At 45.9% G+C, this 12085-nt stretch overlaps 1 protein-coding gene across 14 annotated transcripts in view; it reads right to left on the bottom strand.

The window, feature by feature from the left end:
• Positions 1–12085, bottom strand: part of CSN1b (COP9 signalosome subunit 1b) — a 66030-nt gene that overhangs the window by 31742 nt on the left and 22203 nt on the right. For 5 of the 14 annotated variants that reach the window (XM_077634522.1, XM_077634523.1, XM_077634526.1 and 2 more), the window contains exons 13-14: positions 10365–10412; positions 2188–5568 (exon numbers count right to left, since the gene is read on the bottom strand). In XM_077634522.1, the coding sequence (XP_077490648.1) occupies positions 5437–5568; positions 10365–10412 (180 nt within the window). In that variant the 3' untranslated portion in view covers positions 2188–5436. Of the gene's footprint in view, positions 1–1605; positions 1841–2187; positions 8891–8954; positions 10413–12085 lie in introns of those variants that run through there. The other 9 variants (XR_013307999.1, XR_013308000.1, XM_077634524.1 and 6 more) reach the window with 5 other exon arrangements.

Here is a 12085-nt window from a genome sequence, read left to right as displayed (position 1 = left end):
AGCATCTATAGTCGGATACAACTCAAGAACGCAGCGGGCTTCTCCCCGTCGAAGAACACCCTTCCAGCCAATAGCGTCGGGTGATTCTGATGACCCTGCTAATGTGACAAAGCAGGGAGTGGTAGACGAAAGGGGATAATCCCTTCCCTCTATGGTCCTCGACAGACTTCTCTCTCCATAGTGGCACCGCTCCCTCCATTGTCCCGCTAGCAGTGTTATGAAAATCAGCAGACATCATTGGCTGGAAGGAATTCCATTGACGGGGAAAAGCCATTGCGTTCTTGAGTTGCATCAGACTACTGTGCTAGCGCACTAAAATGTTAGCTGCTGAAGAAACTCAGGCTGCGGTCACCGCACCATTGAAGTGCAAATCAAGTGCAAGTATTCTCTCCCTCAACTAAATTCTTCTCATTTTGCTATTCCAATTCCATGTTTGTGCCTGATTTGACGCTGACAGACCACTGGCACAAGCGGCTCGCTTCACCTCGCATCGCCCTCTGCGAGGCATGGAATTTCAAGCTTCACAAGTGTACAAATAGTAAAACTTCACTCAGAATGACAAGAAATTGAATGGCATTGCAGTTTCGACCACTACAGTAGGATACAACTTAAGAAAAAACCAGCAGTTTGTAAAAAGGGAGGAACTGTCCACGGTGCCCCGTTTAATTTGCTGACCAATCAGAGTTGTAAACAAAATCCAGCATTTCGATATCCATTTCTATCAAACAAGCCAGAGGCATCGAACTTCTTACATCTTGACCTTATAATTCCATCTGGTGACTGGCTTCTTGTTTGGGTAACAAAACAAGCTTTACCAGTGGACTGCATTTTTGTTGTAGAAGAATTGTTTGTTGTTCAAGTTTACGGGGTTTAATGTCCCAAAGCGACCCAGGCTATGAGGGGCAAAATTCTTGATGGCAACCAATTTGGGCAGAGCTTCACTGCAGAATTGCATCAGACTATATTTCTAGTGAAAAAGTACACATCTGTACCATTGATATAGCAACAAGAACTCAAGTGAAATACGTATTCGTAATGCTGTCGTTTTGAAGTATAAAAAATTGCATTAGAACTGTAAAAGATTGTTCTAGAAACCAGTAATTTTACACACTCACCAGGCATTGGGAATTGACGTTTTCATGCTTTTATGTGTGCGTGTGCCAAAAATAGGCCAAGTCGAATAGCGCACACATGCTCGTAAAAACAAAATCAAGGAAGTCTATTACAAGATATAAGCACGCTGCATGATCCGTTTGAGAGCTGGGTAGCTGGCAACATGCAAAAATATGGTATATATAGGTGCACCGTTGCCTGTTTGCTGGCACTTAAAGCATTGCAAGCAAGTGGTACACGTGTACCACTGTCCTGCAACGTATTAATGAAAGTCATATGGAGCTCTGTTGCATGATCCCCTCATTCAATGCCAACTATTGTGATTCATGCAGATGACCTTTCACCTTACAGGGATTTAAAAACTTTAAAAACTATTTCATTGGGAGAGTTTCACCATTCGTTGTTTTGCGAGCACAACGCTTAGCGAGCGAGTTTCTCGCAGTGTCACCATTTTCTCCCACTTACAAAAAAAAATAAAAGTGACAGCCTGTAGATGGTTAAAGACAAATTTGCTCTCAATTTATTCGCGCAGCACATCGAAGAATGTCTGACAAACATATCAGCTCCGTGGAAAGACACCACCCGCACGAAACTGCTAAGCACCGTTCTGGTAGCTCTGTGGGTTGCAACGGACGCCGGCTGGAGGACCACCACTTCAGCCTAGGCAGCATGTATTGGGGGACGCGCGACAAGCACGCCCACGGGTGATGAATGATCGTGGTTGTAGCTGCACAATGTTCGAAATATAACTGCTATCGCTATATACTCATAACCGCTAGCTACAAAACTAATTATGAGGCACATAATTATTTCTTAAAAACAGAACTAAAGTCCGCTCTCTGTAATGCAAACTCGGGGGTGTGGGGGCAAAAATTATTTTAAATAATGCTGAGATCAAATCAACCAGTTAATATACTCGAAGCTGGCATGGCCAAAGCACATGTTGGAATAAACTGGCTATTAGACAGACACTACTATGGAGAAGTAAAAAGCATTTTTTCACTCCAAGAGCACGCTTGTAATTTTTAGAACTTTGCATGGTACAAGCAAAACAGAAGTCCGACGGCCCTTGCATCAATGTAGAGAAAACTTTTATTCAAGAAATTTAACTAATTCAACATTCCAGTAACAGTCATTCATATCTGAGCACAACCACCACACGTGAACCAATCTTCACTTACGACAGAAGAAGCACACAAAACAATAAGGAACGCAATCCTGTTGTTGTGAGCAGCCTCTACCAATATACAAAGTGAACTTAAAAGATAATTTGCATCTCAGACCTGTCACATGCAGCTTATCGGACCGGGTACGAGCACTAAAGTATTACTGGGCAAGGAAAGTAATGCACAGAAACAAGCAGAACTTCCACCAAATAAATGTAGCAAAGTATTCAACACCTCACCTCCGAGCAACCAATAAGTTGTCCTTTCAAACTAACGCATGCAAAAAATAAATGCGCTTCCACACCACCCTCGCTGATGATCGGCCACACACAAGATGCGGCGTGAAACTATACTTAAATATTAAACACTTACTGCAGCGTTACCTCACACGACACTTTAAAGCACTGTAACTTCGGATTCTTTCATTCACACAAAGTTGGAGCATAATCACTGCAAGGTGACAAGTTCGCATTAGTGGCATTAATGCCAACAGCATCAGCTCAAGCATTTCTAACACCACGTAAGCAAAATGAGATATCGCATAGTCGTCTCATCAAGTAGTGGGGAAAAGCCATGGTCTGCAGCTGCAGAATACAGAACCACATGTGCTGCCTACAAAGTGATTTTCACAAATGATTTCCGATGCACTAAAAGTTAAAATTTTTGATGAAGGTGACCTCTGACAAGCTCAGCCTCGCACTAGCATTCACATTACATTACAATGACGCCAATATATATTAACAGTGTCACACAGAAATGCAATGACTATTTTGAAAAGACACATACCGTGCACACCGTGTTCAAACGTCCATAATTTAGAACACCGCATGCAAGCGAAAAGGTTTTATTAAAAGGAGAGTGCTAAACTTCAAAGGTAGAAGTTTCTTAAACATCTTAAAAATGCATTAATCACACACAGGCAACATACGAGCAGGGAAACGAGTAATGGACAGTGTTGCACCAAAATAAAAGTCAGCATTTAAAGAAGAAGTCTACGCACAGAAGACGCGGGAGGGAAGCCATGCAAACTTTCATGACAAACGTTCCTCAAAGCTCAAAAAGAAAAGAAAAGAAAAGAAAAAAACAGACAGACACGCACGCACGCATGCACACATGACAAGAGTGGAAAGAGACTTTTCCGAGAGACGAACTGCCGCACACGCAGTCCGTGCCGGGAGTCCGGCCCACGCCCAGCGGCTAGTTGCGAGCCGTGGTGCAGTTGCACGACACCATGGAGATGTCTGCGCCCTGCGAGCCTTCTCGGGGCAAGCTCTGCGCAAACGCCGGCACGCGCGACCTTCGCTTCAGACAACGGGAGACGGTCTCGCTTTGCTCATCGCATGTGCTGCGGGGTAGCATGAGCGCCAGCAAGCTGCGTTGTACACCAAAGACCATGAGCAAGAACGTGAGGAAAAGATCAAACTGACATGTTAAACAATAACAGTACAGAACAAGAGGGACCAAGGGTGAATAACACTGAGGAGGGCAGAGGATCAACTCAGCGTTTACGCAAGGGGAGACAGTGATCTTGGCGACACTCTAACTACCCTGTGGCCAAATTTAACAGCGCATCAATTCACTGTATTTGTCCAGCAGCTAAATTAGCAGATAAGGAGAACTGGGGACTATTCTTGACTGCTTACGAAGATAACAGGGAATGCAACGTTCCGCGAGAAAACCCGCGGCAAAATAATTTTGATAAATGGATTTCGCCAGCTGCTAAGGTGCTGTATACAAACAAAAATCTCTTCACAGCTGCATTCAGCTGTTAAAACCCTCAGTGCATTTACGACGGGCAACCAAATCTTTCAACCAAGCTGTCTGGCAGCACATGGACAATGCTCTCAAAACTCTGGCCTCAATGGCTATGCTAATGGGCCAAGCCCAGCACAGTATGTATATGCAGTAGAGGCATATGTCATACGCATCCATTCCTTCACTACACAATTAAAATCAGTGATGAACAGCAGTTAAGAGCTGTATGTTAAAAATACGGTTATCCCATGACTGGAGCTGGAGCAAGTACCAAATATTTTTTGTACAAATTCCCCAAAGCTATTATTTAATGGCACCTCCGCTCTAAAATGTGAAAACTGGGCTCATAAATGGCCTAAACACCAAGCTGTTACTGCCTCAAATTTGTAAGTAACCAGAATCTGCTCTTTCAGATGAACAAAAACAGCAAGAATTCATCTCACACAGATGTTACAAGATGATATTACAGCTAAAACATATTAATTCCCGCAAAGGAATAAACAGAAATCGCCAAAAAAATGAGTATTCGATTGCGATGTGCCAAAAAAATAGGATTTTTTTTTTACTTTCCCACAGCTTTTTAGCCTCCAAGACACATGTCTCCCCTCATAGCAAGGATAATTTTTTTAGTAAAACGAGAAGGTGAAAGAAAACAAAAAAAGGTACACTAGAGATTCCACAACACAAGTGCAACATACCGCAACCTATCAATTTCAACAAAATTGGAAGCAATGTCTTTTACTACAAGAAATGCCGCTTCACGTTGTTATAACGTTACAGAAGAGCGGCAAGTACAAGAAAAAAAAAAGACAAGCAGCTTTCGAAAGTCAGGAATTTATAAAAACTGCAAAACCAATGATAATTTCCAAGACAGGCGCACAGCCCTGCGCAAAACCAAGCGAGCATGGGTGCAAGGAAGTCACAACGAGAGGAATCTTTTTCCCGACTGAAAATGCAAGAAACGCAACTTGAGCAGTTACTTACACGACACCGGTTTCCGCTAGTTAAAAGAAAGCACGTGTCAATTGACAAATAAGCACCAAATGTTTGCAAGAGCACAAGAACCAAACAAAACTATGAAACAGTCGGCCAGAAACTGATGAACACTGACTGCGAGCTCCTAATCTGCCGCACCCAAATTTGCTTTTCAACTTTAAAAGTGTAGGAAAACCGATTTGTTTGTGTCCTGCTTTGGGATGATGCACAGGACATGTGCAGGAGAGAAATTCCCCAGTGTGCTGCAATTACATTGATTTGAATTTTTTTTTTCTCATAAAGTTCCAGGTTTGGAATAACAGCCATACTGTAGCTGTGATGTCACAACTGGCATTGAGGTCATGCGTGACGTGGCACACAAGAAACCTGTAAAATAGACGATATGCGAAATGTGCAGCGGCATCTCTTAACGCTCGAGGACTCGGCCGGCTATGCTGGTTCGACTGAGGAAACGAAACTGCTGCCCGGCGTTGGGGAAAGGTGACTTCGCTTCGTGTGAAAGGCAGTGGTGATGCACCATTGCACTGCGCTGTGCGTTCTGCAAAGATATTACGATGCGTGTGGGAACCAGGTAAGTTTCAGCTTCTCGTTTGTTATATTTTACTGTGCATACGAATGTTTTAATAACACCAAATGCGATGCGAGGCACGATATGTTACCACGCCGACCAGTTTGTAGTTTACAGTTACAGTTTACGCCGACCAGTTTTCTGTGCTGATAGTTCAAAAAGCTTTACAGGTGATTTGTGTTCAAATTATAGTTAAAAGGATGACATTATGCAGCTTGTTTAGGGTGGTGCGTTGTTATACAGCTTCAACGGTCTTCACGCCCATCAGAACCAGCTGGTCCTCCTTGCCGAGCCCGAGCCGCTATCCCATATGTGCCGGGCGTGAGCGAGTCTTTGGCTCGCGTTCTGCGCACTTACGGTGTGCACGTCACTCACGTTCCTGCGTGCAAGCTGAGGCATGAGCTGGTGGCCGCCAAAGACAAGATAAAGAAAGAGAAGTTTCCTGGCGTCATCTATAAGATTCCCTGCGCAGACTGCGACTACTGCTATATCGGCGAGAGCGGGAATTTCGAAAGGCGATTGAGGGACCACAAGAACGACGTCAGGAACAAAAAGATTGCATCTAATGCACTTGCTGAACACGTGGAAGCCGCGACGCACAATATAGCTTGGGAAGAAGCATCAGTCATCGCAAGAGAAAAGAATTGGCTGTCATGTCGATATCTGGAATCCCTGATAATCCAAACAACAGACAAAACCCTTAACCACAACGCAGGCAATCTCCCGCCTACGTACGCAAGATGCTTGGGGCGATTACTGCGACGCACTTAAGCTTTGTGCTTTGGGCTTTCCGCCCAGTGATCAAGGCTTCCGTATGGAAGCCGAAACGTCTTCATTTTAAACAACAACCTTTTGGTCGGCGTTCCTTTTTTCTTCATACATGAATCTTCTACCCGACCAGACGAGTTTTCGTCAGACTTTAGATTTCAATACGCTACGACGGTCGTATGGCCAACCTTTCATCACTCAAGTGTGCCAGTACGTTTCGCTATCCATGCGACTCTCTGCTTTCAAAGCCCATCTGGATTTTAACCTCATATGCAAGGCTAGGAGCCTCATTCCGAGATCCCTCCGTCTGCTGTGACCTGTTGACACGGCCTTTGGCCACAGTGTGGTATCAAGAGCGGAACGGCACCTGCTTCAAGCCAGGATCCTAGATTGTAAAGCCTCTATCAGGCACCTGCAGAACGAAGTCTTCTTTGCTCGTCGCCGCCTCGAGCACCAGTGTCCGGACTACTTCGCCAGCATCCAGTTACATGCTAACTACAAGGTGAGCCTCCAGTCCCGCCAACGAGAGTTTTCCCACCAAAAGATGTTATCAAGGCTGCTGCCTCGCGAAAAAGTGTTTGCGCCTGGCCGTCCACTTCGACAGTCCAAAACCTGTCTTCTTACAGGCCTACTCGAGCAGAACTCGCCGTACTTAAGCTCGGGTTGAACTTTAACACAAGACCTGCGCCGGACGCAAGAAAAATCGTCTGTGCTGTCGAACGTGCTATAGGTCAAGTAGATAACCGCCGAGATGAGGCCCGAACTCGTGCAGTCAGCATCCTTGCCAAGCTTCCGCGACATCCTCCGACCCCCCTTCTTTCCGAGAAGCGTGATGCCATCAAAAGCCTGCGTAAAGACACGGACATTATTATACTTCCCGCTGACAAAGGCAACGCTACCGTCATCTTGGACAGTAACGACTACGTTGAGAAAATGACTGGCCTTCTGCAGGACGACAGTACGTAATTGCCGCTGAAGCGGGACCTTATGCTCAAGGTAGAAAGAAACTTGCAGATTCTTTTGACTGACGTCTTCCGATTTGTTCCACCGGACCACAAGTCACTTTATTTCAAGCTCCTCTGCCACAATGGGTCAGCTCCCGCCTTGTATGGTATCCCGAAGATCCATAAGCCAAACGTCCCGATGCGAACAATAGTTGATTTTACACAGTCGCCCTTATACCGCTTGTCGGGCTACTTACACAAGGTTTTTGCGCCACTCGTTGGAAAGGGCTCGACTTTCATACGTGACTCTTTCGATTTTATTGAAAAAGTACGTGATGTCACGGTGGAGGACGACGAGGTCATGGTGTCTTTTGATGTGAAATCGCTGTTCACCAGCGTACCCGTGGATCTGGCTGTGGAGGTGTGCCGCTCAGTGCTGCAGAATGACAACGGATTGTGTGAAAGAACCCCTATCGAAGCATCGGATCTTCTGAAGCTGTTGCAGTTCTGCCTTGAGAACACTTTATTTTGTTTTCCTGGGTACAGTCTATAGACAAGTTCATGGCACTGCTGTGGGCGCATCTATATCGGTGACAACCGCAAACCTTACCATGGAAGCAATAGAAGCTCGCGCACTGGCTACCTTCGAACTGCGCCCAAAGGTTTCTGTGCGTTACGTCGACGATTGTTTCTGTATTATCAAAAAGAATGCGTTAGGTCCTTTCACAGATCACAGCAATAGTATGGAAGATTCCATTCAATTCACTGTAGAGGAGGAGGCTGCACGCCGTCTTCCTTTTCTGGACGTTTTGGTGGAACGCCGTGGAAACCGCCTTTCAAAGTTTATTGAAAAGAAACCCACACAGGCCGGTATCTTCATTTTAATTCTGTCCACCCGGTTTGCCACAAACGCTCCGTCGTGGCTTCCCTCGTCCGACGTGCCAAAAAAATCTGCCCAAGGCCAGAAGATCGGGCTGCTGACCTACGCCAAGTGCGCCGAGAATTGCGTGAATGCGGCTACCCCAAGCACTTCGTGGATTCTGTTCTTCAACGGTCTTCACGCCCATCAGAACCAGTTGGTCCTCCTTGCCGAGCCCGAGCCGCTAACCCATATGTGCCGGGCGTGAGCGAGTCTTGGCTCGCGTTCTGCGCACTTACGGTGTGCACGTCGCTCACGTTCCTGCGTGCAAGCTGAGGCATGAGCTGGTGGCCGCCAAAGACAAGATAAAGAAAGAGAAGTTTCCTGGTGTCATCTATAAGATTCCCTGCGCAGACTGCGACTACTGCTATATCGGCGAGAGCGGGAATTTCGAAAGGCGATTGAGGGACCACAAGAACGACGTCAGGAACAAAAAGATTGCATCTAATGCACTTGCGGAACATGTGGAAGCCGCGACGCACAATATAGCTTGGGAAGAAGCATCAGTCATCGCAAGAGAAAAGAATTGGCTGTCACGTCGATATCTGGAATCCCTGATAATCCAAACAACAGACAAAACCCTTAACCTCAACGCAGGCAATCTCCCGCCTACGTACGCAAGATACTTGGGGCGATTACTGCGACGCACTTAAGCTTTGTGCTTTGGGCTTTCCGCCCAGTGATCAAGGCTTCCGTACGGAAGCCGAAACGTCTTCGTTTTAAACAACAAGCTAACGCTGCCACACATACAAGTTTCTAGAGCACAGAAATTGCTCTAGGCAAACGCATGTTGGCGCACAGCGCAAAATATCCGCTCATTACACTACAAGGTGAATTTTCGTCCACCCGAAAATACAACAGCGATGATAATGTGCAACGCTTGAATGGATGCTCAAATGCACGCGCTAAAATGACAACGGCACAGAGCTGAACTTTTTGACGCATTTCCGAGTGCCAATCATTACCATCTTCAGCAACAAACTTGAAGCAAACCAGAGGACACAGTAGAGGTGTGCTGGCACTAACTAGATGACAAGGACATACATTTTGTTAAAGATGACTACAAGCAGTGCAGCGCAGATGCTGAAGCTTAGTTTTTGAAATTCTATTTGCGAGCTTCCTGACAGCTTCGGCAATGACGAGAAAGCATGCATAGCAGGCGACGCACCATCTCGACCGAACGAAGGTGGCATCTGGAAGCTGCGGGTGCGGTGTTGCCAGACCTCCAAGCAATTTCGCATATCGTCTATTCCTGTTCACTGAAGTAATGTCAGTCCAGATTTACAGCAGACTGGTGTAAGAGTTGGAGTGAATTAGAAAGACGAAGCAGCCATTATATACAGTAAAATCTCGATGATATGAATCTGACTGGGTTGTGAAAAATTTCAGTCATCCGAAATGCACATCACCTGAATGAACAGAATTTGTATGCACAAGCATAGGAAATGCATTCCCGCAAATCTGTTTGAAGCTGACGGGATTCACTGAAGGCCATGCACTACAGCTCTCTACTCATAGTGCATACCACACTTTGGAGATGTGCGGGCAGCACTTAGTGCTCGAGGGTGCAGTCATAGTTTGTGCATTCGAATTATCCGTAGTAGTGCAGGAGATAGTTTGAAACACCGAAAATTCTGCGCATTGTACACACGGAACTCTGGCCAAGGAGTTTCATGAATTTGTACCACCCTAAAAGCAATATTAACCTTGGATCTTATCGAGATTCTACTGTAGTGGTTTTTAAATGTCGCGCATCATGTCACTGTGCAGCCACAGTTTGGCTGCTGAAAAGAAAACAAAAACTACAATGGAGAAGAGATTTAACTATAAACTATTCACCAAGCACGGGAAAATTCGACATAGTAATGCAAGTTTATGAATGCTGAGTGCAGCATTCTAAAGAAAATATGTGCAAGAAAAAAATTTGGTGTCCTCCAAAAGACCTACATAAAATTCCAATATATCTTGCACAAGCTTGGAACTGTGCAGCCAACTACTTTGATTGCTTCTTAAATGCTCCATGAATGCCTCGCATAAAGGAATTGCCATAATGAATTAATATGCCCTACAATTTATGATACAGGTCTAACAAATGTCAGTCGCTTAATGGCAACAACTATTCAAACAAGCCTTACCTTAACGTGTATCTGATTCTTGAGCATTGCAGACCTGAGGACCAGGGCCTGAAAAGGAGACCAACACAAGCATGCATTACACAGCTCGCATTGGTAGCACTGAACTATAAGCAATTTACTTTGAACATATTCAAGAATGTATTACAGCTGCCTTCCAACACTCAGGAAGCACTAACAAACTCCCTAGTAATATGGCTAACAAAATACAGTAAAAGCTCGTTAATTCGACCTCCAAGGGACTGGGAAAAAAGTTATCCGATGTTCGAATTATCGAATGGCCTCGAAAAAACTGACAAGCACCATTTGCATTAGGCATATGTACCGTATTTAGGGCGACCCACATGGGGTGAACTTGCGCTGCGGATTTCGAGCGGCGCAGCAGACCGCCACAGCACCGCCGCCGAGCAGCACCACAAGCGGCGAAAACGGGCGGCTGCCGCCAGACCGCTGGCACCAGGATTTAGAAATGGCGTCATTCCATATGCGTAGTAAAATGCTGAAAAGAACAGCTGTGCATTTACAATTAAGCTATTATTTATTCAGTGACGACAATGAGGACGAATTGTTCTTTGTGATCCCTTTCTGAACCAAAATAGTTCACCTGTTCGAACATCTCGCACTTCCTGACGTCAACCAATGCGTAGCGGCTACGCCTAGCAGCTTTCAAAATCCAGAAGCATTCTGAAAATCCGGCGCCTTTCATCGCTAAAATTTTGTCCTGCGGGCATCCTCAGACAAAGCGAAAGCTTTGTGCGACTTTTGTTTGCCGTGGACATGAGGCACAGTGTAGCGGCAACGACGAGTTCGTGGTGAAGCAAGAGGCCGCTTCAGCAGGCGCGGCCATGTTGCAAAAGCGGGCAGAAGTCACACGCTGTCGCGCCCTGATTGGTCCACGCTGATAGCCTACGTTGGCCGCTTTTGGCCAGCGGCTGACTGCCGGGCTACAGTGTTCTAGACGGTTCTAGAACACTGTAGCCGGGTGATGCTAAAAGCCGGCGTCATGATTGCGGCTAACCGCGTGCTTCCTTAGGCGACTGTTGGGTGGAAGGATGGACGACACTCGCAAAGGAAAAAAAGGTTTTTCGCATGTAATTTGTAGCGCCCGTCCGAAGTCATAGCCTTTCATGGGTGTTGGCGGGGACCGCGCTGACAGTACTTATCCGTATTTCCGAATTAGCAGGGCTCGAATTAAGAGTAGTTAGTTGCGAGTTTCGGAGGCTGCGCGGAAATGAGGGTACGCAGCCGCCACCGCGGCCACCAACCCATACCCTTCAGTGCCGTACCCTCCGGTGGTGGCGCCGTTTTGGCTTTACCCACTCTTCCACGGTTTTATCTGGTTCCATCTTCTGTCCCCGTTTAGGAAGTGCGCAGCCTCTAACTATGCAGAGGTGCTTTTTTTTTTGGCCACGTGCTATGTTCCAAGCCGCCCAGATGCGGCAGCGCGTAGCTCTAATTATCCGTAGCGGAACAGACTCTCTTTTGAATTAACGGGGCTTTTTATACACACATCTCTATGGAGCTTGGCCGGACCAAGTAGTGTAGTTCGAATTATCCGAAAATTCGAATTACCGAGGTGCGAATTAACGAGCTTTCATTGTAATATGTATAACTGAAAGAAACACACACTCCCCTGTATCTATACAAATGAAGCCCCACAGGGTGCATTCTGAGTGCCTGAGAGTTCACATGCGACACGTTTCCAGTACATTTGATCCAGTCAT

This window comes from Amblyomma americanum, chromosome 8 (assembly GCF_052857255.1).
Source record: "Amblyomma americanum isolate KBUSLIRL-KWMA chromosome 8, ASM5285725v1, whole genome shotgun sequence".
NCBI lineage: Eukaryota > Metazoa > Arthropoda > Arachnida > Ixodida > Ixodidae > Amblyomma > Amblyomma americanum.
The sequence above is the reverse complement of the archived record's forward strand: the minus strand, read 5'-3'. Positions and strand labels throughout refer to the sequence as shown.